This window comes from Cynocephalus volans, chromosome 14 (genome assembly GCF_027409185.1).
Source record: "Cynocephalus volans isolate mCynVol1 chromosome 14, mCynVol1.pri, whole genome shotgun sequence".
Classification (NCBI taxonomy): Eukaryota; Metazoa; Chordata; class Mammalia; order Dermoptera; family Cynocephalidae; genus Cynocephalus; species Cynocephalus volans.
The window spans coordinates 81,715,827-81,743,660 of record NC_084473.1 but is presented as its reverse complement, the minus strand read 5'-3'; the positions used below and the strand labels follow the sequence as shown (position 1 = coordinate 81,743,660).

Here is a 27,834-nt window from a genome sequence, read left to right as displayed (position 1 = left end):
GAGGGTAGAAAGGAAAAGGGAGAGGTAGAAAGCAATGCGTCTTCTGCCCAGGCCCATCTACCACAGCACAGACAGGAAGAATAACATACTACTTTTCTTTTAAAGATTTTTTTTGTTGTTTTGCTTTGTTTTTTAAAAAAGCCTTAAGATCAGCTACTGGTTACATCTACAAGATGTAAAGTGCTGTTGTTACCAGTCACTTTACAGAACAGTCCAGAATGGTCAAATATTGACCAATAAAGTTTCTTTTTTTTTTTTTTTTTTCTTCTGAATCATTACTACTCGATGAGTCACGTGACAGCCTGCATAGGTCAGGGGGCAGTTTAGTGGGCAGACTTGGTGACCAAGGAAAGAGGCTGGGCTTGTAGCACTGGGAGGGCCTGGTGGGCATGGAGCGTGGCGGGGAAGGAGGGGGGTGAGGTCAGCAGAGCTGTGGGCACAGACCCCAGGGGGAGGGGCCGGGACAGCAGGGGAGGCTGGCTGCCCATCTGGCCAGAGGAGGTGGCTGCAGCCTTAGCTGACAGGAAGGCAGTTGAGTGCAGGGCTAGCTGGGCTCGGGCTTCTGGCTTGGTGGTGAGGGAGAGGGGCTGGGCTTGCTCCGAGTGGGTTGCAGCAGGGGCGGCTGGAGAGGCCAAGGCCGCGGAGGGGGTGGCAGGGGAGTCCAGCATACTGCCATGGGAAGAGGCAGGGCTGTCACAGGGCTTCTCAGGGGGCAGGTACTGAATACATGGCTTCTTGCTCTTGGAGGCCAGAGCACCTAGGAGAAAAAAATATGAGAAAGAGTGAAGAGTTAGTAGCTCTGGGAGAGGCTGAGGAACAGCCCTGGCTACCCACATGTGCTCTGGAAACAGGGGTGCTTATGGCGAGGACCTCAAATTACTTTCAAGACTGCACTGAAGAACAACTGGTGTGTAGGGAAGGAGCGATGCCCAAACTGATGAAGACCCGCTCAGTATGTGACTATCACATCATCTTCCTTTCCTAAGTCTCATAACTTTTGGGATGATCTCCATTCAATTGCTTTAAAATCCGTGGCTTACATTATAGTTAGAGGCAGTGACACCTGCTGAGCAGCACGATATACAGTGGGTCTGCATCACACACATATTTTACTTATGTGTACTCCTATATAGTGACTACACAGATAATGATAGATACAAGAGAGGAGGAAGTAAGAAAGGAAGAAATAGATCAAAAGCACTTTAGATGGTGTAAGCAGCTGTACGCTTGTCCTGCAGGAAGCACGAGATGGGGGATGTGACCTAAATACTTGTCACAGTGCGTGCATCTTTGTGGTAGGTGTGACTCTGGTGTAAAAAGACAGAGTACAGATTTTTGGCACAGAGTGGCCCCTAAACTCGAGCAAACTATTTCTTCTGGTGTTCTGCTGAAGAAACACCAGAGAAAAACCTGATTCAGCTAGATTCACCATCAGGTGGTATGTCAGTCTCTAATGTGCCGCCTTCCTAAGAGAATTTCAAGGATACTTTCAACTACATTCCATTAACCCTCAAGTATAATGCCACCCAACTGAACTGAAAAGTGCTTAGACTTTGAAGTGAGAAAGTCCTGGGACCAAATCCTACCTCCACTGCTTAACAAGCAGAGTGACTAGGAAAATTCCTCAACGTCTCTGAGCCTTTTAATTGGTCATCTCTACAAGACAGCACTGACCCATCAGAGACCCAGCTGCAACACACAGGCAGGTGCAGCTGTGACAGCAGGAGGGGAAGTGAAGAGGGTAGTTGCCCCCAAGACTCACCCTCTGCCTCTTGGACTTGCTGCTGTGACTGTGTCTGTGACAACTGCTTCTCTCTCTTCCTCTTCTTTTTTTTGCCCTAAAAGATATGGCCAAAGGAAGACGTAAGTGGGGACAGAATAATACCAGCTTGTCAGGGGGACCCCCAAGTCAGAGGAGAAGACAGGATATTGCTCCTACTACTCTTGACCCCCCTGGGTGAGGGTGCTGGAGGTTGTGGGGAGCCCACTCCAGTCACACCCCCCAGAAGCCCCCTGAGCAGCAGAGTGAGCCCTTCCTTTCCCATAGACACGATTCTTCCCCTCCAACTCAGGTATCCAGGGCTTCTTGGAAGGCCTCATCTTTTCACTGCCCTTCTGGCTTGTTTTCCATTTTTCTTCCTGGAACAGTGGTCCCTGATTGTTTTTGAGGGTTCCCAGGTCCCTCTGAAAATCTGATGCACGTATGGATCCTCTTTCCAGAAAAAAAAAGCAAATGAGACCATACATACAAAAGTCTGCCTAGTTTTAAGGAGTTTACACTTACGTCCCCTGAGGTTTGTGCATTGATCTTTGAGCTCTGGGTTAGGAACCTGTAGCTAGAGACACTCTCACCACCACAGCGAGCCCTGCACCCTTTGTTACAGAATCAAAGGTGGAGTCTGGTTCAAACAGGAATGGCACAAATTTAAATCTGTCCTCAGGATATCTTGTTGACTCCTGAGACTCAAAATGCCTTCCTTATTTCTACAGAAATGTGGACTTCTCCCTGGTCTTAAGAACCCTCTATAGACGTAGCCGCCTTCCTTCCCCCTCTTCCTCTTGCAGACTCTTGCTGCTCCTGGTGTCTGAGTGTCCCCCTGCCCGACGTGGCCACTTACATAGTTGTCCCGGGCTGACCAGGTCGGGTAGAGTTGGGAGTGAAGCTGCCGTTCCTTCCGGGCCAGCTCGTAGTACTTGGCCTGCTCCTCTCGAGACAGGTTGTGCCACTGAGGGAGAGAGGGTCAGAGACCACACGGATCCATCACTGTGGGACGCTGAACCACGCGGCCTGCAGGACAAGGGCAGGTCTTACCTTTCTCCCCAGGATTTGGTTAATGGCTGCACTTTCCTTCAGGGTGCACTCGGCTACCACCTTGGCCCTCATCTCCTTCATATACAGCATGAAGGCGTTCAGAGGCTTCTTCACGTGGGGTTTCTTTTCCTCCTCCTTTTTCACCGTGACTGGCGATTTCCTGGGAAGGCACAGGGCTGAGGTTAGCAGAGTCGGCCGTCACTGACTCACCCACCCTTCCTCTCTCTGAGGCCACAGCCACTGCCTCTGGGAGGGGAAGGAGCTATGTGGCTAAAGTGGCCCACGGCCGCTTCCAGCACCTGGGATCTTCCTCAAGTAGTTCACAGCCTCTGAATTACCTCAAAGCCACGTTCTTTGAAAATACACCTGATAATATCCTGACAAAGCAGGGTGGGGGGCGCCGAGATAAACCCTCCCTGGAGCTGGCAGGACCTGGCCATGGGTGACAAAGAGGACGGGCAAAAACAAGAGCTGGGACGCGTCAGTTCTGGCCTTCCTGCCGCCTTCATGGCATAGTGGACAAAAAGGGGCCCTGGAGCTCATCTCAGCTCGGCCACCAGTGCATCATGTGTCCTTGAGTAGACACTTTCTCCTTTCTGGGCCTCACATTTTCCTGCGTGACATGAGGGGGAGGGAAGCCAAAAGCTTTCTCAGAGTCTCTTTCAGCCTGTAAGACCTGATGGCAAAACTCTCCTCAATGGGAGAAAAGATGCTCAACATCTCTGAAAGGATGGGAACCCAGGGAGTCAAAGGGGACAGTTCCCCAGGCAGGGGGCACAGCTGAGGCGGGCTACTGCGCTGCCTGATAAATGACACCAGGACACATGCTGCTCAGAGACCGGCCAGCCCCCTCCAACCCCAACCCAGGCCGCCTCATACTTACGCGCTCACCACGGGGCTCAGGCTGGGGGGTGCCGGTTCCTGCTTGATGATGGGGGAGACGATGGCCGGGTGGGGGATCCCTGAGGTGGGCAGACCAGGATGGGCGGGAGCCACCATGTGAGGGGAGAACCGACTGGAAACCAGGCTGTGTACCGGGTAGAAGCAAATGACAATAGAGGAATTCAGGCTGAAAGTGCATCCCCCAGCAGAGGACAGGTGGTTCGAGGACAGAGGTATGTGAACACCTCTGCTGTGGCAGTTTGAGGACTGGAAGGTCATTTGTTGTCTTCTGGAGACCCAGGTTTGGGAAACACCTACCAACTCTTCCCTTACCCCCAAAATATATGGGGTACCTAGATCTGGGGCTGGAAGCGAGTAGGATGAAAACCACAAGGAAGGCATAGAGGCTAGAGGCAGGGGCACAGGGGATAAGGGCTTATGCTGTGGGCTGCGTGTCGGGAAGAGCTGGCCAGAGACAGAAATCCCCTTTTACCGTCTCTTCTCCTGACATCCTTCTGCCAGTCTCTGGCTTCACGGTGATATACTCAAAATGGGAATGTGGCAGGAGGGGACAGTGCTGTGTCAGGATTTTGCAATTCTTCTCTTAGAGAGATGGGGAAAGAGAGATCCTGTGATCTCCATTCCGACGTGGGGGTAGGAGCATGGGGCATGAGAAGGCACCGTATCAAACAGAGGGGAGGAAAGGCGAGCCTGTGCCTGCCTTCTCATTAAGTGACAAGGGAAAGGCTGTTTCACAGCCAGACATGGCATGGTCCCAGCAGACAAACGTTCCCTGGAATGTCACTTCACGCCCATGGCCCCAGCCCCAGGACTCACCTGGACATCGAGGCGTTCATGGCGAGGGCAGGGTAAGGGTGCCGGAAGCCGCCGGGAGGGAGGGAGTACATGGGCTGTCCTTGCCTGTGAGGGCCAGGAGCAAGGATGTCTGGTCAGCACGCTGGGGAAGTTCAGGGCAGGGAAGGAGAGGGGTAGGGAAGGAAGGATGAGAAAGAAGGGGCAGGAGGTAGGAATTTGAGTTGGAAGTAAGTTGTCCGGGGCAGGGGCAGGGAGGTCTGAGTCCTGGGTGTCACCTCCGGGAGGGCTCCACTGTGCAGGGCAACCGGGGGTACTGATGGCAGAGCTCAGCATGAGGAAGGAATGAGGGGAAGAAAGTCTGCGAAGTTCCTTACTGTGGGACGAGCCAGCCGAGAGGATGGGGGATTTGTCCGACAGCTCCGGGAGAGAGTGGGTAATATGGTGGCAGCTCAGATGGGTGAGGGGGCCGGGGGATTCCTGCTTCCAAAGAGAGTTGTGTCAGACTGTCCCCTGCCCTACTGTAATGCCTTAAATAACATCAAATGGGAGGCTCCTCCCCCACGTCCCCAGGTGTTCTGGAGCCCAGAAGGCCCTTTCCTCTCATTATCCTTGCCCTCTGTCACCTCCCCAGCAGCTCTGGCCAGTCAGTCGAGGACACAGTCAGGGAAGGCAGGACTAATGCATCTTGTTCCTAGCTATGCAACTGCATCCCTGAGGGCAGGAGTGACTTCTAGCTGTCTCTCATACAGAAGTCAGCATCTGGTAAGAGAGGGACAGGAACTCCTGACAGAGACAGGCCTATGCTATCCCCCGGTCATCGGTTAACTCACTTTCTAGAAAACCTGCGTCATTCATGGAGAAATAAACTTTGGATTTCTATTTCACATTTGTCCTCCTTATCGTTTTTAACTTGTAGTAACTGTTATTCTCCAAAGAGGAGCTCCAAAAATGCTCTGCACCATGGCGACTCTGAGGGGATGCTATGAAGACCATGGTTCCCTGGGATGGACAGGTCTGGTGGGCAAGTTAAAAAAAAAGCAAAAAAAAACAAAAAAAAACAAGCCAGCTCAGCTCACTGTTTTTGGCTTTACTTACAAGTCTGGATAGACTTTTTTTTGGTGGCTGGTGGGTACGGGGATTGAACCCTGAACCTTGGTGTTATGAGCACCACACTCTAACTGATCGAGCTAACCAGCCAGCCTAGACTAATTACCCTATTTGCAAATGTTCAGCTGAGGGCCAAGGTCTTGGTTTGAGGGAGGCCCAGCCTGCAGCGGGGCTGGGCTTTGATGGAGGAACCAGAAAGCTTACTGTGGAGCCAGCCCTGTGCTTTATCTCATTTAATTCCCTTTAGTCCTCACAGTGATCTTGTGGCATAGAAGGTACAGAGGAGACACAGATGAAAAACTGAACAGGCTAAAGTCAGTGGGCAAGGTCACAGGGCTCTTCGGAGTTGGAAGCATGATCCGAACCTAGGTCTGCCTGATTCAAGCGCTGCTATGTTCTCCCAGAAGAAAAGGTGCCCACCTGCAGGAGGAAGGCCCGAGCGGCCGACGACTCACCTGTCTTTGGATCGATCTCCGGGGACAGGTGCGTGGGAGGGGAGCCAGGGGAGAAGTGGTCATTGCTGTAGGTGATGAGGGGTGTCAACGGATGCATGTGATGCGGGTGCTGAACAACAGGAACTTTATTAGACTGAAAGACAGAGGTAACAAAGACTAGAACCACTGCCAAGGAGATGGTGATAAAATCAGCTGTTATTTACTGAGCTGAAGATGTGCCAGGTACAGATGCTCCTCAACGTATGATGGAGTTACAGCCTGATAATCCCACTGTAAATTGAAAATATTGTAAGTTGGAAACACATTTAATACCCATAACCTACTGAACATCATACTTAGCCTACCCTGAAACATGCTCAGAACACTCACATTAGCCTACAGCTAGGCAAAATCATCTAACACAAAGCCTACTGCATATCACTAGCCCAGGAAAAGATCAAAATTCAAAATTCAAAGTATGCTTTCTACTTTGTTTGAAAGTATGTGGCTTTTTCACCATCATACGGTATAGTAAGTCAAACCACTGTGAGTCAGGGACCACCTGTATTTTCCATGAAGCATCCCATTTAGTCCTCAAAATGGCCCTGGAGAGAAGGTAGCAGTCTACACAGCAGAGAAGGAAGCAACAGAATTAGAGAAGGGCCTACACCCACCTTCCGACATCCCATCTCCCAGTGTAACCCATCATCATTCACTTCACGTATACTTTGTGGTGCTAAATGCTACAAGCTGTTAAGTTATAAACTGTGCTGTATAATCTCAGGGAATCTGAAAAGGTTCAGTGCACACTTTCCAAATGAACTTCATAGAAATAGTAGTGCTCAGGTTCAAGTCTGAGACTGGGAACAGAGCAGTGGGGAACTGTCACCATCACACAGCATACAGTTATCACATTCAGGCTTTACAGACACAACCCAAGAGCACGTAACACCTCTCTCGGGCTGGCCAGTTAGCTCCATGGTTAGAATGCAACCTTGTAAAACCAAGGTCAACGGTTCAGATCCCTGTACCCACCAGCTGCGAAAAAAGAAACAAAAATCTTCTCTTTGTAGCATTTCACTTTACTGACCTAATTACCACATTTTGTTTAAAACACCATCAAATTATTTTATATATCTAATAATATAAAACACTTGCCTGTCATGGATGCATCTTGATTTCAGAGATGTTAAAATGAGAAAAACCTGTGCATTCTAGAATTGGTGAACTGAACTGACTTTTTGTTTTCGCCTAATCTGACTCAGCAGTAAGAATCCTTACTTCAGCATCCACATTACAAGTACAGCACTAGGCATAATGTCTAGTCCTTATTATAATCTAGCAAAGAAGATATGATTTCCCATTTTAGAGATGAGGAGACTGAGCTCAGAAAGGTTAAGTGACTTAATTAGCCTGGGACACAAAGCTAGTAAATGGCAGATCTGGGATGCATGTCAGTTTTCTTTACGCTCTAACAAACTAGTGTTTTCTCTTGTGCTACCTGCCTCCTCAAGAGCCTAATCAAAACATATCTGCCAGAGAGAAAGGACAGACATTATTTCTTGGATAATAAGGTAAGTGAGTTACAAGAGGAGAAGAGATTTATTTATTTATTTTTATTATTTTTTTTTTTTAAAAAATTTTATTTTGTCGATATACATTGTAGCTGATTAATGCTCCCCATCACCAAAACCTCCCTCCCCTCTCCCTCCCAGAAGAGATTTATTTTTAAAAAAGATTTGTAGGGCCGGCCCCGTGGCTCACTCGGCAGAGTGCGGCGCTGGTAGTGCCGAGGCCACGGGTTCGGATCCTACACAGGGATGGCTGGTGCACTCACTGGCTGAGCGTGGTGCTGACAACACTAAGCCGAGGGTTGCGATCCCCTTACCGGTCAAAAAAAAAAAAACATTTTTGTAAAAAAGAAGATAATTCAGAGACGGCCTAAGGATTAGAACTCTAAACAGCTATCTGCCCATTTGAATTTTTCATTTCAGAGATTCCACGATCCCCTTTCTTTCCTTTCGTATGATATGGTGCTTATATGGTGCTCATAATGCCAACCCCGATCTGTCCATTTCTCAGGTATCCTTGTGCTGATAATAGTCTTGGTCTGTTTTCCGTAGGCTGAGCAGAGAGAGGCAGAGAATTCAGACTGTTCAACCACCAGGTGGTGCTGGCACACGGCTGGGCCCTGCTGGTGGAAATGGGCCTCACTTAGAACAGCTTCCCAGCGCCTCCGCAGATGCACTCATTTGATGTTGCAAAATAAATTTAAAAATTATTTTCTTCTTACTGTTTTATGCTTGCTTAAAGATTTTTTTTTTTTTTTTTTAAAAGATGACCGGTAAGGGGATCTCAACCCTTGGCTTGGTGTTGTCAACACCACGCTCAGCTAGTGAGCCAACCGGCCATCCGTATATAGGATCCGAACCCGTGGCCTTGGTGTTATCAGCACCACACTCTCCCGAGTGAGCCACGGGCCGGCCCTTGCTTAAAGATTTTTGAAGATGTCTCCATACGCATGAACACATAGCACAAATAAAAGTATAAAAAGTTATTTTAACATCAGATATCTAGGATCCTGATGCATCTAAGTGATGCGTTTGGGTTTCCTGCAAACAGTTTTGTCTGAAGGGTAATTTTTAGTATTATAAGTGCAGTAGAATTAAACAGCAAAGTGAAAGTAAATGATTTTAAAAATTTCACAGAATGATCACAATTAAAAAAAAATACACTCTATGATTAAAAAGACTAAATAGAAGCACACCAAAATGTAAACAGTAGTTATATTTTGAGTGGTGGAACTATGCATGATTTTATTTTATTGTCTCCCTTTCCATATTTTCCTATTTTACTTTAGTTATCATTTACTATTTAAAAAAATATGCTATGAATAACTTAAATTTTCTAAGAAATACAAGCGATAGCATAAAGCATTCAGAAAACACAATTACACCATCCTAACCCAGTCACTGTTATCATTTTGATATACCTCCTTTCATTTCAGACTTCCTCTGCATTGGTTTTTTAACTGATATATATTTACATCATTTATAGCCATCTTAAAACAGGTATTAGTGTTATGAAATCCTGATTGCCCTCGTGCTGTTGAATTTGGCCTCATCAGAAGCTGGCAAACAGCACTGAATAGGTGGCACAGTTAAGTACAAAGCAGGGAAAAGTGACTTCTATTTGAAAATTTAGGTATAAACTTGCCCCAAATGCTTTGTGAGTTACTATTGTTCCCCATTAGGTGGCATCATTGTCCAGAAAATGAACTTGGAAGGAAAGGCAGGAAGTAGACATGGCCTCCGGGATAGATAAGAGAAAACTGCTCTCTCTTAAGGCTGACCAGGGGGAAGGTTCTCCTTGGAGGCTACTGTCCCAATAAAAGTTCCTGCTCTTTTCTTTCCTCAGCTGCCCCCAGGGGCAGGACGTCCACAGCATAAACTCAGGCCAAAGAGTAGGAACGTAGGGAACCACTGCACACCTGTCAGTGGATGACCCCAATACAAACACCATGCACAAGCCAAGGCACAGGTGTCCACTTGGCAAGGCAGCCGAATCCAAAGGTATCCAAAGATGAGCACATCAGAAACATCTCAGACCTCAATTCTCTGGCAAGTCACACAGACCCAACTCTTTCCAAGCCCTGGTGTTTCTTGTCTATTTCAGTCTGTTTCTAGAAAATAGTGTTGGTCCAAGGAAGCAATGTGTCCTCTCTCTTTTTAGGACTTACTTTCAAGCTCAAGGTAAAGCTGACACTACACAACTCCTCCACAGACCGAGCCAACCCTCTGTGAATCACACCCCTGCCAAAGTTCTGCCTGCCCCTCCTCCAGCTGCCTCTCTAGTAACCTGTTTGAGGCCAAGCCACACTCACAAAGCCACATGACTTCTATTGTTCATTTACGATTCTCTTTTCTTCCAAACCCTAATTTCAGAGATCAGAAGTATAAAGGTTTACAGCTGGGCCGGCCCGTGGCTCACTCGGGAGAGTGTGGTGCTGATAACACCAAGGCCACGGGTTCGGATCCCATATAGGGATGGCTGGTTGCTCACTGGGTGAGTGTGGTGCTGACAACACCAAGTCAAGGGTTAAGATCCCCTTACCAGTCATCTTTTAAAAAAAATTAAAAAAATAAAAAAAAAAAAAGGTTTACAGCTCAGGCAAAGATGAGCCTTAACTTTTACCATTGCTCACGAGAAGTCACAGACTTCACAACAGACTGCCAGGTAGGGTACTCAGAGTTTCACTGGGTTGCTAACTGTGCCTGATTTTGTATATTTAAGAAATCAGTTCTAACCACATTCAATTATCTGTTTATTGATGGAGGCAATCATCTCTTTTGGGGATATTTTCAAGAAAAAATACCTGAAAGCAGAGTTCGGGGAGGAAAAGGAAACTAGAACTGTTCCTAAAACACCAGCCCATTCACAGCATTGCAAAGCCCCTGGAAGGGGAATGGGACCTGAAGCAGTGGCAGAGGCCATAAGCGGACCTGTTCTCCTCAAGACGGGGATCTCAGATGATATTATTCAACTGCAAAATGAGGGGCTTGAACAAGGATCTCCAAAGGCTCTCTGGCTCCAGCTGCAACATTCGATGTTACCCTGGTTCTTATATTTGGGACACATGATTAGCTGAGCCAGGGGTCTCTAAATTTCTTTGATCAACCCAATCAATAAAAAGAATCAGTTTTGCCATGTTCTTCATGGTTTTTTTGTTTGTTTGTTTTTGCTTGTGTTCTTGTGGTAGTATTTTCAATCAAAGATTTGTTGCAGTGATCTTTCCCCAGCTACTTGTACACTTCCTTGAGGGTGATTTAGTTAGAACTAAGTAACCTGTAAGTTTAATTAGCTGGGCTCAGGTAAGCTGAAGTATGCTGCCATATGCTGAAAACCAATAAGTTGGTGAAGTCCCTGCTATTGATCCCCCCCCCAATGAGGAGTTCCCAATTTTCCTCAAGCATATCTCACACTCCATACAATAAAAAATGACTTCTTCCTAATATTTCTAGATTAAAACATCAGTAACAGTGGTTCCCCTGCCCCTGTACCTCAATGGTACATCCTGTGCCTGCCCTCCTTTTTGGAGATGACCAATTGCCTTCATTGCTGAAGCTCTTTGGACAGAGAACAACTTTCCTTCCTTGCATCCCATTCCCGGTTCTAAAAAGCTGTTCCTAAGAAATATTCCTTAGTCGTCTCCTTTCTATCCCCATCCATTTTGGACTATCACTTAAGTATTCTTTCTACCTAATGAGAACCCACCAAGTGTGCTAAGAGTGCTACCCTATTCCCTGAGTCTTCTCTTTATTTTCCTCATATGCCACAGTTTCTGGATTTCTCACTATCTTTTGGCCACCTGTCTCTACATTAATTACCCCATGTCTTCCTTAAAATTTGCAAAGTATTCCAGAAGGAGCTGGCTGGTACAGGAAATAAGGTTGAAGGATTTACATATAATGCAGACAGGGGCAAAAGGGGACGTAATTAAAGTTGGAAAAGAAACTCACCTCCCTCTGTGTGTACACGCACACACACACACACACGCACGCACGCACGCACTCTCTCTAACAAATACTACTTTGAAGGCAAAATATAAACTCTTTGCTGATTCTGTCATTCTGTCCTACCAAGGAAAGGTAATTTGGACATATGTCTCTCATACGGAATTTTCCGCTCCTGAGAGAGACAGAACTTCACACTTTCACTCATTGGTTAAACGTTCATGGGGAATCTGCACATGGCAGGCGCGGAGTTGGGCAGCTGGAGGGATGGAGACTGACAGAACAGACAACCTGGGTCTCTGATGACATTGCTATGTTGCTGAACTAACTGGCCCTGCAGAAGATACGAATCACAATAATAAATAAAAACAAGTACCTGTGTACCTACTATGTGCCAGGCACTATTCTAAGTCTTGTGGAGGAAGCAGAGAATCTTGTCTATTTAGACAAAAATACCTATCTTCATGGCACTAATGCTCTAGTTGGGAAGACAGACAATAAACTAGATATATTTTATTTATATTAGATATCTATTAAAAGATAAATAAAATATATATCAGATAAACAAAATATATATTAAAATATCTCAATAAAATATTAAAATGCTAAGGAGAACGCTAAGTCAGGGAAAGTAGAAATGTGTGTGTGTGGGGGGGGGGTTACACAGAATGACCAGGGAAGTCGTCGATATGAAAATGACTTTTGAAGTCATTTTCGAAAGGACTGAAGGAGGTGGGGAGCTAGACATGTACACTGAGGATTTTGTATGGAAGAGGATTGTATGGAAGAGGATTGTATGGAAGAGGATTGTATGGAAGAGGATTGTATGGAAGAGGATTTTGGCAGAAGGAACACTGTGCAGTGGGTTGAGGGGCAGCATGTCTGGCACATTTGAGGAACCACAAGGAGGTCCGTGGGCTGGAGAAGAGAGAAGAGGATGAGGAGATGAGGGTCTGTACTAATGTGTCAACAAACACTTTCCGAGCTCCTGATATGTGGCACACAGTGCGCTCTAGGCTATGAAAGATGTAACAGTAAATCAAGAGTCTCTGAAGGGCAACAGGAGAGAATATGCTCAGGGAATTGAATGTATCTTCAGATCCTTCTTCTGAGCAGCGGCTTTTGAGGTCCTTGCAAGTTGGACTGGGCATATATAATCCTTGGGATAAACTTTCCTTATCAAAACACTCCCTTTCCCACTGGCATTAAGGATGGCAGAAGAGAACCCTAAGGTTACCTTTATTTTGTTCCTTTGGCACTAGCCTTTTTCCCTCTGCATTGGTGCTTGAAGAGAAATGTTTGAGACCCTTGCAGTTCAAACTGTTGCCAGGCTATGTCTAGATGAATGTCAATTTTCAATTTGTTTTGTAGCATTCAGAGAAGCTCTTTTGACCCATAAATTCAAGTTTTGCATTGTAAAAGCCCAGTTTAACTCTCTTATTGCCCTTTCTCATTTTCATTTGTTTTGGTCTCTCCTTAGGGATACTATTTGTACATTGGTTTTTTAGTTTCTCTTCTCCATGTCTATCATGAACTTTTTCATCAGTATTATCAATGGTACAGATTTGACTTGTCACAATGTCAATTCTGCTGTATACTAACATTAATGAACTGGGAGATATGAGGAAGAATTTCAAAGAAGCTAAAGCTCAGTAACAGAAACTAATGGAAGAGATGATGGAGGCAGAAAATCATCACTGCCTGCTAAAACTAGTGGGTGAAAATTGGATGAGAAACAGAACATCTGCATGGTCTCAAAGCATCGCCCTACAAAGCACTTATTAGTTACAAAGCAACATATAGTAATAGGGGAAACACTTGGAAGACACCACCCAAACCAAATAATTGATGCTAATATCACCAATATTGGGGCAGATGGACATCAGGCATGCCTCCTGATAGGACACACCGAGAAGGACACAGCGTTAATGCAGTGGCTTCTTGCTGAAAACGCGCAACCTGAATCTAATCACAAGGAAACATCAGCCAAACCCAAAATGAGGGGAGACATTCTACAACATAGCTAACCTGTAAAAGGCTGAAGGTCAAAAAGGACAAAGAAAGGCCAAGGAACTCTGCTAGATCAGAGGAGACTAAAGAGATGTGACAAATGATGCAATATGTGATCCCGGACTGAACCCTGGACCCAGAAAAAACACATGGCTATCACGGATACTACTGGGACACTTGCTAAAATGCAAATCTACATTGTGACTTAGATAATAATGTGAAATGTTAGTATTACTTTCTTGATTATGATACCTATACAGCAGTTATTTAAGAGAATGTCTTTGTTCTTAGGAAATACAATTAAAGTATTTAGGGTTAAAGGGTCACAATATCTCCATGTTACTCAAACTCTTCAATAGGTCAGCTAAGAGTGTTAGGTTTTATTATTTACTGATCATTCCTCCTTCCTTCCCTCGCCCCACTGATAGGAGGCTTGCCCATATGACTTGCTTTGACCAACGGAATGTTAGCAGACAAGAAGTGAGAGGAAGCTTTAAACATGCTTTCCTTCTTGTGTCTGCCATATGTCACAAGAAGGGCAGCCCTGGACAGCCACTGGTCCTGGAATGAGAGCCGTGTGGAGAAGACCTCAATCTCACCCTTAACCCTGAAAGAGCCACTTCAGCTGACCTGTGGATCTGAGTGGGAAAAGAAATGTCTGTTGTTGTAAGCCACGGAATTGTTTGTTACACAGCATTATCAAAAAAATAGCTGACACCAGGTCTACAAAAGTATTTTTTGAGAAATATAGAAAAGTATAAAGAATGACACTATATACCACAAATCTGCCATCTAGGATTAATTACTGCTTTTACAGTTTTTATTTTGTTCTTCTTTCTTAAATAAATATCGCAGAAAGCAAAAATCTTCTTAAACCACTCCCCCAGTCCTGTTCTACTCCCCACTTACCAAAGCAGCCACCATTTAAATTTTTCCATTCTCCATATATATATATATATATATATATATGCATATATGTGCTTTGCAAACATTTAAAGGAAAGTGAGGGCTGGCCTGTGGCTCACTCGGGAGAGTGCGGTGCTGATAACACCAAGGCCACGGGTTCAGATCCCATATAGGCTTGGGTGAGCGTGGTGCTGACAACACCAAGTCAAGGGTTAAGATACCCTTACCGGTCATCTTTAAAAATAAATAAATAAATAAAGGAAAGTGAAGTCAGAAAGACTGACAATACCAAATGGTGGCAAGGATGTAGAACAAGTGGAACTTTTATTCATCTCTGCTAGGAATGTAAAATGGTACAACCACTTTGGAAAAGAGTTCAGCAATTTCTTATAAAGCAATCCCAGTCTTAGGTACTTACCCAAGAGAAAAGGAAACTTACTTTCACACAAAAGCCTACATGTGAATTTTTCTATATTTTATTTAATTAATTTATTTGTTTTGGTGGCTGGACACTAAAGGGATCCAAACGCCTGACCTTTGTTTTATCAGAATCATGCTCTAACCAAGAGAGCTATATCTATAGTTTATATAAATATATTTATAGTATTTACTCATAATCACCCAAATCTAAAAACAACCCAAAGGTCCTTCAGTTGGTAAATGGATAAACAAACTGTGGTTTATCCATATAATGGAATATTAGTCAGCAAGCTATTTACACACATAATAGCACGGACGAATCTCAAATGCATCTTGCTAAATGAAAGCCACACTTGAGAGGTTAGATACTGCATGATTTCATTTATATGATGTGCAGGAAAAAGCAAAACCATAGGGACAGAAAACAGATCAGTGGGGCAAGGGAAATTTGAGGGGGGCAGTAGCACTAGTTGTAGGCTGAACTGTGTCCCCCCCAAATTCATATGTTGAGGACCTAATTCCCAGCACCTCAGAATGTATTTGGAGATAGGGACTTTAAGAGGTGATTAAGTTAAGACGAGGCCGTTAGGATGGGCTCCAATCCAATCTGACTGGTGTCCTTATAAGAAAAGGAAATATGGACATCCAAAAGACATATCAAGGATGTTCACATAGAGGAAAGGCCATGTGAGGACCCAGTGAGAAGGTGTTCATCTGCAAGCCGAGGAGAAAGGCCTCAAGAGAAACCAAACCTGCCAACTCCTTGTTCTTGGACTTCTAACTCCAGAACAGTGAGAAAATAAATTTCTATGGTTTAAGCCAGTCTATGGTATTTTGTTACGGCAGCCTTAGCAAACTAATAGATTATCATACTGAGAAGTAGGGTGCTGCTGTAACAAATACCTAAAAATGTGGAAGTGGCTTTTGAACTGGATAATGGGTAGACGTTGGAAGAGTTTTGAGATGCATATTAGAAAAAGCCTAGATTGGGCCAGCCAGTTAGCTCAGCTGGTTAGAGCATGACACTGTTAAACACCAAGGTCCAGGGGTCGATTCCTGTACTGACTAGCCACTGAAAAAAGAGAAAAAGCCTAGATTGCCACAAAGAGACTGTTGGTAGAAACTTGGACATTGAAGGTACTTTTGGTGAGGCTTCATATGGAAATGAAGAACATGTTACTGGACACTGGAGGAAAAGTAATCCTTGTTATAAAGTGGCAAAGAACTTGGCTGACCTGGCCTGAGTCCTGTAGTGCCAGGCTGCACATGCCCTGTCAGTCCCAGCTCACATCCCTTCCCTGCCACCCTCCCTGCCACCATCAGGGCCTGTCTCCCAACTCCCCTTTCCATTCCCAGGACAGAGTCCTCATGGCCCATGGTGGCTACTGGGAACCCTCACCACCCAGACCACTCCCAGGCTGACTGACTGGCCACCATAGTGGCCTTGAGGCTCCTCCAGGGGGGCTAACAGGCCCAGAGCACAGGCCTCGGGACACAAGTAACGGCCAGGGCCATTACTTCCTGCATGAGCTTCAGCTGGCTAAAAAGGAAGCAGCCCAAGATGTTCACCAGGTGGACTGTCACCATGGACACTGAGATGGAGTTCAACTGCAAGACCAAGTGTAGACGGAAGGACCTATTTGATTTGGTGTGCTGGACTCTGGGGCTCTGGGAAACCTGGTTCTTTGGACCACAGTACACAATCAAGGACACCACGGCCTGGCTCAAAATAGACAAGAAGGTGCCGAATAATGATGTTTCAAAGGAAGAACCAGTCATCTTTCACTTCCTGGCCAAATTTTATCCTGAGAATGCTGAGGAGAAGCTGGTTCAGGAGATCACGTAATGTTCACTCCTCTTGCAGTTAAAGAAGAAGATTTTAGATGAAAAGATCTATTGCCCTCCTGAGGCTTCTGTGCTCTTGGCTTCTTAAGCCATCCAGGCCAAGTATGGTGACAACAACCCCTTTGTTCACAAGAGGGGATTTTTGGCCCAAGAGGAATTGCTTCCAAAAAGGGTAATTAATATCTGTATCAAATGAGTCTGGAAATGTGGGAGGAGGGAATTGCCACCTGGTACACAGAGCACCGAGGCCGAGCCAGGGAAGAAGCTGAAATGGAATATTTGAAGAGAGTTCAGAACCCGGAGATATACGGCGTGAACTACTTTGCAATCTGGAATAAAAAGGGTGCAGAACTATTGCCTGGAATGGATGCTCTGGGGCTTCACATCTATGACCCTGAGAACAGGCTGACCCCCAAGATCTGTCCATGGAATGAAATCTGAAACATCTCATAAAGTGACAAGGAGTTCACTATTAAACCACTGGATAAGAAAATTGATGTCTTCAAATTAAACTCCTCAAAGCTTTGTATTAATAAGCTGATTCTCCAGCTATGTATTGGGAACCATGACCTATTTACGAGAAGGCAGGCCAATTCTTTGGAAGTTCAGCAGATGAAAGCCCAGGCCAGGGAGGAGAAGGCTGGAAAGCAGACAGAGCAGCAGCACCTCGCTCAAGAGAAGAAGACGAGGGAGGAGGCTGAATGCACAAGGGTGAATTGGAGAGGAGGCTGCTGCAGATGAAAAAACAGGCAACAATGGCCAATGATGCACTGATGTGGTGTGAGGAGACGCGGACCTCTTGGCCAAAAAGTAAATGCAGTGCATCAAGGCCACGGTCACTCAGATGGAGGAGAAGCACCTGATGGAGAAGGTGGAGGTGCTAGTGCTGAAGATGGCCAGAGAGTCACAGGGGAGGGCCAAAGAGGCAGATCAGTTGAAGCAGGACCTGCCAGAAGTCCATGAGGCAGAGCAAAGAGCAAAGCAAAAGCTCCTGGAAATTGTCACCAGGTCCACATACCCACCCATGAACCCAGTTCCAGCACTGCTGCCCCCTGACATACCAAGCTTAAACCTCATTAGTGACAGCCTGTCTTTTGACTTCAAAGATACTGACATGAAGAGGCTTTCCATGGAGATAGAGAAAAAAAGTAGAATGTATGGAAATGAGCAAGCATCTGCAGGAGCAGCTCAACGAACTCACGACAGTGATCGAGGCCTGGAAACTAAAAGAGAGGGAGACAGCTCTGGATATTCCCCACAATGAGAATTCTGACAGGGGCAGCGGCCGCAGCAAGCACAATACCATTAAAAAGTTCACTGTGCGCAGCACCAAGTCCTGAGTGCCCTTCTCTGAAGAGCTCTAGTGGGTGACTCAGCCTTCCTGGGATCTGCCACTTCTGCTGCTCTCTGCACCAACGGGATGGGTCAGACACTGTGGGAACCACCTCTAGGGGGCTGGCTGGGGGCTTTCATGGGGGCTCCAGAACTTTCCCCAGCTGATTGGGGAGCCCAGCCCCCTTTATTTGCAATTGCCTTGAACTATGACACTTTAGAGATTTCTCTCATGGTGTTCTAGTTCTCCTGACCTGAGTCTTTAATTTTTTTAAGAAGTATTTATCTTTCTTTAAAAAAAAAAAAAAAAAAAGAACTTGGCTGAATTGTGTTCTAGTGTTTTGTTAAAGGTAAAACTTGTGAGTGAGGAATATTTGGATATTTAGTGGAGACTATTTCTAAACGAAGAGCCAAAGATACGGCTTGGTTTTTCTTTATGGCTTATAGTAAAATGTGAGAGCAGAGAGATAATTGAAGAAGAAACTGTTAAGCAGAAAGGAACCAGAACTTGAAGATTTGGAAAATTCTCAGCCTATCCATATTGTAAAAAATGAGAAAGTATGTTCTGGAGAGAACACCATGGGTGTTGCTGGACAATCATATGACAAAAAGATTATGAGTCTGACTCATGGATCCAATCAACCACCTCAGCAGAAACACTGTCCTCTTGGATTGACGGAGACAGAGGTGGGACAAAATGAAGGAAGGCTGTCAGACTTCTGGGATTCTATGGGATGTGCCAATAGCTTTCTGGCTGCGAATATATGCTATCCTTCCAGAAACAGGAAGAATGACCCCAAAGGTGATTCAGAAGGTGGGGTTGCTGCTCAGGGCCTCAGGGGCAGGGCTGCCTCTGGTGAGCTGGGAGGATAGAGAATAGAACCTAAGGATTATTCTCAAGCCTTAAAATCTAATGGAACTCTGCTGCAACTCTTCCCTGAGTCTGCAGCCTGCTAGCCCACCCTGCAGATTTTGCATTTGTGTCTCCATGATGGTGTGAGCCAACACCTTAAAATAAATCTCTATTTTGACACACATACGCACATGTGCACGCACATACCCCTGTTGGTTCTGTTTCTCTGGAGAACCTAACACAGAACTGTTCTATGATTGTGGTGAACACATGTGAGTTTGTCAGAACTCACAGAACTATATACACTTGGGTGAATTTTAGTATATGTGAATTATACCTTAAAAATGGGGAAAAAGTGCACATGTACACAAATACATGCACAAGGATGTTAACTTTAGCTCAAAAACTGGAAACCATCTATGTCTATCAGTTTTAAAAATATTTATTTATTTATTTATTTTAAAAGATGACCGGTAAGGGGATCTTAGCCCTTGACTTGGTGTTGTCAGCACCACGCTCTCCCAAGTGAGCTAACCAGCCATCCCTATACCCGTGGCCTTGGTGTTATCAGCACCACACTCTCCTAAGTGAGCCACGGGCCGACCCTTAAAAAATATTTAAATAAAAGGCAACCAGGAAGAGAGGTGGCAGAGTTTCAAAGCTGGTAGATGGTTTTGCTTTTGCACTATCCTCTTCTAGATTTGTTCTCTACACCTTCCTCTACCCCCAGTTCCTTATTCCTTGTGTTCTCCCCTGCTTTGGATTTTGGATGCTCAGCCTAACATCTGAAATTTATATTAAAAAACAAAACAAAACAAAAAACCCTGGAGCATATGACTGTTCTCTAAAAAACTGGAGTAAGTCATTCTAAACTTTCCGGAGAACTAAAACCATTTCTAAATGACCTGGATTATTTGTCTCCTGGCCTTTGGCCTCATTTGTCTGTGACTGTAGAATTTCTTCAGCATCTACTTGGACAGGAAGCATTGTGGTATCATAGAGAAAGTTATAGGTACACACACACACACACACACACACACACACACACACACGACTGAAAAGATACATAACAAAATGTGTGTGGGTTGTGTTAGTGTGTAGAACTTGTTTTGAAGGTGTAAAACCCAAATTATTAAACACCTAACTCCATCCCCTGCCCTGGCCCAGTTATAACTTGTTTATACACATTTCCTTGACAGACAGCTTCTACATGACTCACTAAATCTCTGCAAGTATGCAGGCTGTTTCCTGCATCTGCTCTACTGCCAGGGCAAACCTCATATTAAAATATTTTACTCCTGATTCTAAAATAAATTTCATAATCTCAAGGGACTTAATTTCTCTAATAAAAAAGCCAGCACCCAAACCTTTGTGACTACCTCCCCAAAACCTTTAAGCCCTGCTCACACCTCTAGCCTAGAGAGGAACCCGCAGCTAGTAAACTGGATGTCTTCAGCTCCTCCTTCCACATTACCATTATGGCAATGATTTGCTTGCAATTACAGCAATGATTCTCAACTCTGGCTGCTCCTTAGAATCTCCCAGGGAGCTTAAAAAACTAAGATACCAGCTCCACCCCAGACCAATTAAATCATATCCTTGGGGGATTAGATGCTAAATTCTATAGACTCATTATCTCTATTACTTTTGCAATCTGTCCATTTGTTCTGGCACCTAATTCAGGCCCTCATTACCTCTTAGTTTTGCTAATTAAACAGTATTTTAATTGTTCTTTCCCTCTCTAATTTCTTAATAATAGTAGAGGTAGTGGTAGCAGTGGTGGTGGTGATGGTGGTGGTAGTGGGAGGTGAATAGTTATTGAGGGCTTATTTTGTGCTAGACACAACCCTATACTCATTACAATACACTGGCTCATTTTCGCACGACTCTATGTATGAGGTAAGTCTTCTTCTAATCTCCATTTAATAGATGAGGAAGGGCTGGCTGGTTAGCTCAGTTGGTTAGAGCATGGTGCTGTAACACCGAGGCCAAAGGTTTGGATTCCTGTACTGGCCAGCCACCAAAAAAAAAAAAAAAAAAGGATGAGGAAACTGAGGCAAAGAGAGATGAGGTAATTTGCCTGGAGCTGCACAAATAGAATGAGCAGCTGGGATTCAAAACCACTATACTTAACAGCCTCCAGCATGTGCACCCTCCTCCCCAGGCATCTCGGGTTTTTGCTCCTACGTGCACACACCTCTCAGAAAGTGGAATGAGGTGCTCTGGCTCTAAAATTAAAAAGTTTTCTCCCAATCTGTAGAATTCCAAATTAATGTTAAGGTTTTCTCTCATAAATGCTCCTTAAGCTTTTGAGTCCTGTTTCTGCTCTGCTATATTAGACTACAGAGTATGATAATATACAATTTATTAGAAAATTATCCAATTTGCTATCTACAATGTAATGTGTATCAAATTCATGCTTCTCTGCCCTCAGACAAAGTAAGGGTCCCTGCTTCACCACAATGCTGAATGACTATTTGCAGAGCACATGTGTGCAGTGGTTGGATGTTTGACAGTTGCAACTGTGGGTGTAGAACCTTCTTGTGAGTTTAAGTATTTCATGTATTTTTCTGTCACGCTGGCAGAAATAATAGTAATAATTTAATAAGTAATAATGAGTAGCCGGCCTATTTCAGGAAAAGAGTCTAGAAATAAAATAGAAGCTTAGAAAGGACAGAGACCTGACACTATATATTAATACACTATTTTGGAGCCAGTGAAAAGAAGAGTACAGGAAGCAGAGTAGGAAATGCTGTCAGATGTCACTGGTGTTGAGAAAAAGCAGGAAGATGATTGGACTGTTATGAGATGGCAACTGGAGAGCTGGGCCAGGTTGCAGTGTCAATGAAGCAGCAATGGAGGTGTGAGAAGTTGGGCAGTAAACATTAGAAAGGAAATAGGAAAATGCTCACAGGAGGAGGAAGGCCAGACACAGGGCTTTTCTTTGATTTTTCAGAGATGGACTGCTCTGTGCAACAGGAAGGATGGGAAACTCAGAGTACCTGCGTTAGTTTTCAAAGGGCAATCACATCCTCTATGAGTAGATGGAGATAAGACAACATGCACAGAATGACAGAGGGCCCAGCCATCTCAGCGTCTGCTGGAGGGGACTGGGGTCGGCACAGGATGGGGGAGGCAGGGCAGAGATCTGAAACACTGAAAGACCTACGGCTGGGAGGGGAGGGGACAAGCCAGGTCTGTAGTGGAGCGGCTGTGGCTGACTCGCACCACTAGAGGGCACCTATATCTTGCACTTGGTCATCCCAATGAGAGTCTGGGGGCCAGAACCACCACCACCCCAGCCTACTCCCAGGACACTTGTTCGCCAGGCTTGCTCGTGCCTTGATGACCGGTCACGGAACCTGCCACCATGGATCCGCACCTCTCAGGGGCAGCCAACCCTGGAGGGCTGGCATAAACTGTTCCCTACACAGTCATCCTTGCCTGCTTCTCTCGGATGGCTGTGACCATCATCTGAGAGCTACACGTGACATCACATTGTAAACTCCCAAGGGTTCTACCACTGTAAGCTGGTCTTGTTATTACCGGGATCACACAGACTCACTGTGCCACCATTTATCTTTCTATGTATGTCTTCTTTCTCCTCAACTAGACTCTAAGCTTTTACGAACAGGGATTATTAGTGTATTTGAAAATGTCCTATGTGGCTGGCCAGGTAGTTCACTTGGTTAGAGCGTGGTGCTGATAACACTAAAGTCAAGGGTTCGGATCTCCTTACCATCCAGCCCCGCCCCTGCCAAAAAAAAAAAAAAAAACGTCCTATAGGATAAAATAATATGTCTGGGATTCGCTTTAAAACTCAATGTGGTTGGGGGGAGAGTGTGAGCGAAAGGAACATGGGGGTTCATTACACAATTCTCTACACTTTTATGTATCTTTAAATTTTTCCATGCTAAAGTTTTAAAAAACATCATGCATCCCCAATGCCTCATACCCAGTACAGGGTGGCAACAATGAAGCCCTAGGTCTGCTTGTCTGTAGATGGACAGCTCATGCCAGATGTGGGTCTTTCCAGCTTCATCCTCTATGGTTCTGAGACTCAGTGGAAGGTGGGTGAACACCAGTCAGCTTGTGGGGTGAGGGGGTCTGAAGGCAAAGGTTGACCCAAGTTCCTAAGAAAAGTCCAGAAGAATGGAATGCAAGGTTCCGTTCCTAGAACATCTCCTGTTTGCTTTGGATTACAGCCCTGTGCAGATCCTGAGGACCCCACTGCTCCCGTCTCCCAGGACCATCCAGACCTTCCTTTGAGGCCCAGTGTTGCCACAGAAGAGGCTCAGCTGCCCCGTGGGGCTTTTGTTTGCACATATTTTAATGAATTCTCTCCTCTAACACCCTGTACAGAAGAGCCTCTTCAACTGTGGCCTCGCAGCTCTGAGGGAGAAGAGGTGGCAACACTGAACGAGCTCCAATGGGACCGAAAGGACATCCCTGCCATGTGAAGTTGGCAAGGGATTCAGATGGCAGCAGGGAAGGGTCTGAGGCAGTCTTCCAGGAAGAAGCAGGGCTAACAGCCAGGGGGCTGGCGTTACCAATCTCACAACACTGGAGAGAGAGAGAGAGAGAGAGAGTGTGTGTGTGTGTGTGTGTGTGTGTGTGTCTGTGTGTGTGTCTGTGTGTGTGTGTGTCTGTGTGTGTGTGTCTGTGTGCGCGCGCGTGTGTGTGTGTGTGGGCTGGCGTTTCCAATCTCACAACACTGGAGGCTGTGTGTGTGTGTGTGTGTGTGTGTGTGTTGAGGTATATGGGATGGGGGAACCTAACTGTTAACCCCCAACTGCTCAGCTCTTCCTCGCTGTGCTCATGAACTTGAGGAAACACTGTGAGACACCATCAGCTTTGGAAAGGTGGAGACATGAGGCCAGCTAGAGTGTCCCTTTGGTGCTATAAGGTGAAACAGACTTACCAAGTGTGCCGGAGATGGTGATCTCGTGTCCTTGACTGTGGCACTGGAGGGGACATCGAGGAGAGGCCATTTCATCTGCAGGTACTGCACAGGGGACAGAAAGACAAAGCAGATGGTGAGATGAGACCTCCCAAGTGCCCAAAGTGAGCAGCGGGACTCTGCAGTGAGGGAGGCCTGCCATCCTAACTCCACACGTTCTGTACTGGACATGTTTACAACCCTCCCTACCACCACATCCCCTCTGTCACTCTGGGGGGACGCAGATGACAACTAAGCCGAACTTTATGTGGGGAACATTCCAGCACAACTGATGAAAATATTCAAAGAGCCTATCGGTGAGGCTCAAGTCCTCCCTGCTCTAGACACGGGACATGCAGGGATCATCAGGGGAACAGACGCACCCAGAGGGTGATCCTGCCCGATTCATCTCCATCTCTCACAGCACCACATGCATGCTCCCTAAGAAACAGCCTCTCTAGAAGTATCTGGTGAACAAATGAATAAAAACCATCTGCCTGAACTCGCAGTGTCATACTCAAGGATGCTTCTCTTTACTTCATTAGAGTGTTTCTTGGCCTTGAAAAGATTACCCAGAACCCCACCCTCTCCCATGTGTCATTGCAAAAAACTCAAACCAACCCAAACAGTAAATCACGAATGCACACACACACTTTCTTTAAAAGAAAAGCCTCTTTTCCACCCCAGCAAGGACCTGGAAGGAGTGGGTGGAGCGGCAGTGGGGCTCTGAGTCCAGCATCCATGGGTTCAGGTTCTCATTCTGCCAGCGTAAGCTGTGTGACTCTGGACAAGTGACTTAACTACTCTGAGTCTCAGTTTTGTCATCTGTAAGGCAAGGCTATTATCAGTACCTTTATAGGTTGTTAGAAGGAATAGGGACAAAGTCAAGAATTGAATGCAGTGCCTGGCACATGGGAGACGTTTGATAAATGGCAGCTATTATTGCCATAAGCAAACCATTAGTCTTTGCCAAGAGCAAAAACACGCATGTTGTCTCAGTGTCAACGTTGACAGGGTGCTTCGGGGCAGCAGACCAGCAAGGCAGTCTCTCTCCAGAATCCTTGACACTACTTTGGGAATTAATAGGAAGAGTTTCAGAGAGCCAGAAAGAAGTCTTTGAATCATCCCTTGCTCTGGTTGTTCAATTTCAGAAAAGAAAAAACAAACTCATGATCTGGCTTCACATCGTGTGCATGGGAGCAGGAAAGTGGAGGCAGAGCCCCAGAAAGTCCCTCTGCTCTTCACCAACCACAAGCCTTGACTGGGAGGGCAGGGGCTGAGCTTTCAACAGGCAGGAATAACGACCCAAGGACACATTTGCCAAAGGCCAGCAAGGGGCACAAACAGCAGGTGGGAGGAGCCAAGCAGGCCTGGCCGCGGGAGGCAGGAATGGAGAGGGCACTGGAGGCCCCATGAATAAGGACAGTCTTTTCTCCCTGGGCCTTCGGTACCCTGCATCCCCCTCCCCTCATCAGAGTGTCATCTCTGCCCTGCCCTCTGCTGACCCTATCTTCTTCCTCCCTTCCCACCTCCACCCATCTCTAGCCCTACCCTGAGCCTACACTTCCCAGATGATTTCAATGCCTTTGACAAGTTAAGAACACTGGACAAACACTGATTTCCTTAGTTAAACTCATTTCCACAGTGAATAACATATTTGTGCTACATTTGCAAATTTCAGAGCATTTTCATACACACAACCCAGTTATCACAGCAACCCTGCTATCACAGGTAGGGTGACAGTCCCAAATTTTCGGATGAGCTAAAGGGTATAAATACAGGCTGAATGGCTTGCCCAACTTTATGTATGAGCACTGGAGCTGGAGCACAGCTCTCTGGACTACTAATCCCACACTTTTTGCTACACCACGAGTCATGAAGCTCTTCCTAACGCCATCTTCTTGAACATTCCCGACCTCCAACCTTTTTTGTGCTCTGATGGGTTTTTCTCTCTCCTTTTCTATCTGGCCACCCAGAAATGGAGCGAACATACATGTCAATGCTCTCCTGCAGGGATGCTTGAGGTGGCCAGAGCTTGTACTTCAGTGCTGAACACCAGACTCGTTTTTCTAGAAGCAACAACCTGAACATTTTTGCTTGTTTTTAAAATGAACTACACAGGCTGGCTGGTTAGCTCAGTTGGTTAGAGCACAGTATTATAACACCAAGGTCAAAGGGTTCAGATCCCTGTACTGGCCAGCTACCAAAAAAAATAAATAAAAATAAAATTGAACTACAATAGCAAACATCAGGTGCTAAAGAGAAGTGTCCCCAAATCCACCCCCCAACATTAAATGTGATAGAAGGGTTCCCATAAAATCCATCAACTCTATTGGCTCCCTATTTAGAGTCATGAAGACACAAGCAGAACGCTCTTTATACTTGTTGGCTTACCAGGGATGTCCTCAGATCATATGGCGATGGCCCAAAGGAATGTGACTCCTGGCTTGGGACATACTAGAGTTGTGGGTCTTAAATAATACAGTCAGGTGATCTTATGGATTGCTTGGTCCAGCTGGCTTGCAGGACTATAGTGCAGGGTTTCTCAACCCTGGCACTACTGACACTTTGGGCTGGATAATTTGTTGTTGGGTGTGGGGTGGGAACTGTCTTGTGATGATTAGCAGCATTCCTGGCCTCTACCTACTAAATGCCAGGAGCTTCTCGCCCAGTTGTGATCATCAAAAATGTCTTTAGACTCTGCCAAATGTCTCCTGGGGTGAGGGGAAAGTATTGCCTCTCACTGAGAATCACTGCTGTAATGGCCAATGAGCTGGCACCCAATATACTGTGAGCTCCATGAGGGTTTGTCTGCCTTGGTACTGGGGATATGAAGGTATAAATCTACATATGTTCATAGTAAGAGCTTTTAGTAATAGCTACTATTTTTAGTTGCTTACCATGTGCGTGGCTTTTTACCTAGCTAACAAGGTGTCTTGGGCTTCTGGTGGGAAGAGGAGACCACACTGGCCTCTTCTCCCCTTAGGGTCCACTCTCACTCACTGATTTTAACTGATACCTGGAATCTTGGAGGATGGGTGAAAATCCTTAGTCCTGCGCACCACTGAAGTCTGGTCGCTTACAGACTTGTCAAACAGTGTGGGGAAAGAGAGCAGAGAGGAAAGGTGGGTCTGGGAACAGCATGCATCTCGCCCAGGATCCATCCTACTCCTGCCTCTCCTGGAGGGGAGGTGGGGGGATATGCAGAGAGGAATTCATTCTGGGAGGTAAGGATATGGAGAATGAAGGATTCCAACTTCCCTCTTTCTACTTTTTGCTTTTTTTTTTTTTTTTTTTTTTTTTTTAAAGATTTCAAATTTAGTAATGGGGTGGGGGAAGACCTAGAAGACTTTGGATGGAGCCCCTGCAGCTTAGCCATGGAATACCTCTGCATTGCAATTCTGAGGAAAGGAGCTTTCTAAAGGGATGGCTGAGCTTCCCAGAACCATGAATTGGGGCAACAGGAGTCAGCAACCCTCCTTACAATTCTCTTCCACTGCAGCACCAGAAATTTGGAGGTGGCTGGGCAGTTCTGAATTCCTAGGTCAGGCCCAGCCCAACTATAGTGGAAATAAAGCTCTTACCTGTAATTCTTGTGTGAGGCCAGCCCCACGAGCACCCTGAGGGGAGTCACTCATTGAAGGAAGCATGTCCTTGGGGATTAAGTGTGGGTGAGTTTAGATTTTTTGCACCGTAATGGTATGTGGGCAAATCACAACTGCTGGTTTCTGCACGCCCAGTCTAGGCTCCATCCGACAGGCCACACAAGGCCCAGCTCCTGACCAGTGTTTCCTGGCTGGGCTTCAGCACATAGTGAAGATGGGTACACAGGGCGGTCCAGCCACCTCCCTCCTGGGGGGCGCCCAGGGGAATGGGAGACACTGGGCCTGTGTGGCAACACCGCAACTGACGGCCTAGCAAGAGTGAGAGCTGCCACTTCTGGGGTGCTGTCAAAGGTGTAAGGA

General features: G+C 45.9%; 1 protein-coding gene, 1 long non-coding RNA gene and 1 pseudogene across 2 annotated transcripts in view; 2 read left to right on the top strand and 1 right to left on the bottom strand.

Annotated features, from left to right (window-relative positions):
* Positions 1-287: 287 nt before the first annotated feature.
* Positions 288-27,834, bottom strand: part of TCF7L1 (transcription factor 7 like 1) — a 155,777-nt gene continuing 128,230 nt past the window's right edge. Inside the window, exons 4-12 of the mRNA XM_063079057.1 lie at positions 23,852-23,935; positions 6,073-6,205; positions 4,885-4,987; positions 4,532-4,615; positions 3,696-3,839; positions 2,813-2,972; positions 2,619-2,726; positions 1,763-1,838; positions 288-757 (exon numbers count right to left, since the gene is read on the bottom strand). Of these exons, the coding sequence (XP_062935127.1) occupies positions 324-757; positions 1,763-1,838; positions 2,619-2,726; positions 2,813-2,972; positions 3,696-3,839; positions 4,532-4,615; positions 4,885-4,987; positions 6,073-6,205; positions 23,852-23,935 (1,326 nt within the window). The 3' untranslated portion in view covers positions 288-323. The remainder of the gene's footprint in view (positions 758-1,762; positions 1,839-2,618; positions 2,727-2,812; positions 2,973-3,695; positions 3,840-4,531; positions 4,616-4,884; positions 4,988-6,072; positions 6,206-23,851; positions 23,936-27,834) is intronic.
* Positions 5,951-8,285, top strand: LOC134363448 (uncharacterized). Its single transcript, XR_010021711.1, has 3 exons — positions 5,951-6,100; positions 7,566-7,625; positions 8,175-8,285. It is a non-coding gene; the product is annotated as an uncharacterized LOC134363448 (long non-coding RNA).
* Positions 12,254-18,109, top strand: LOC134363211 (merlin-like; annotated as a pseudogene).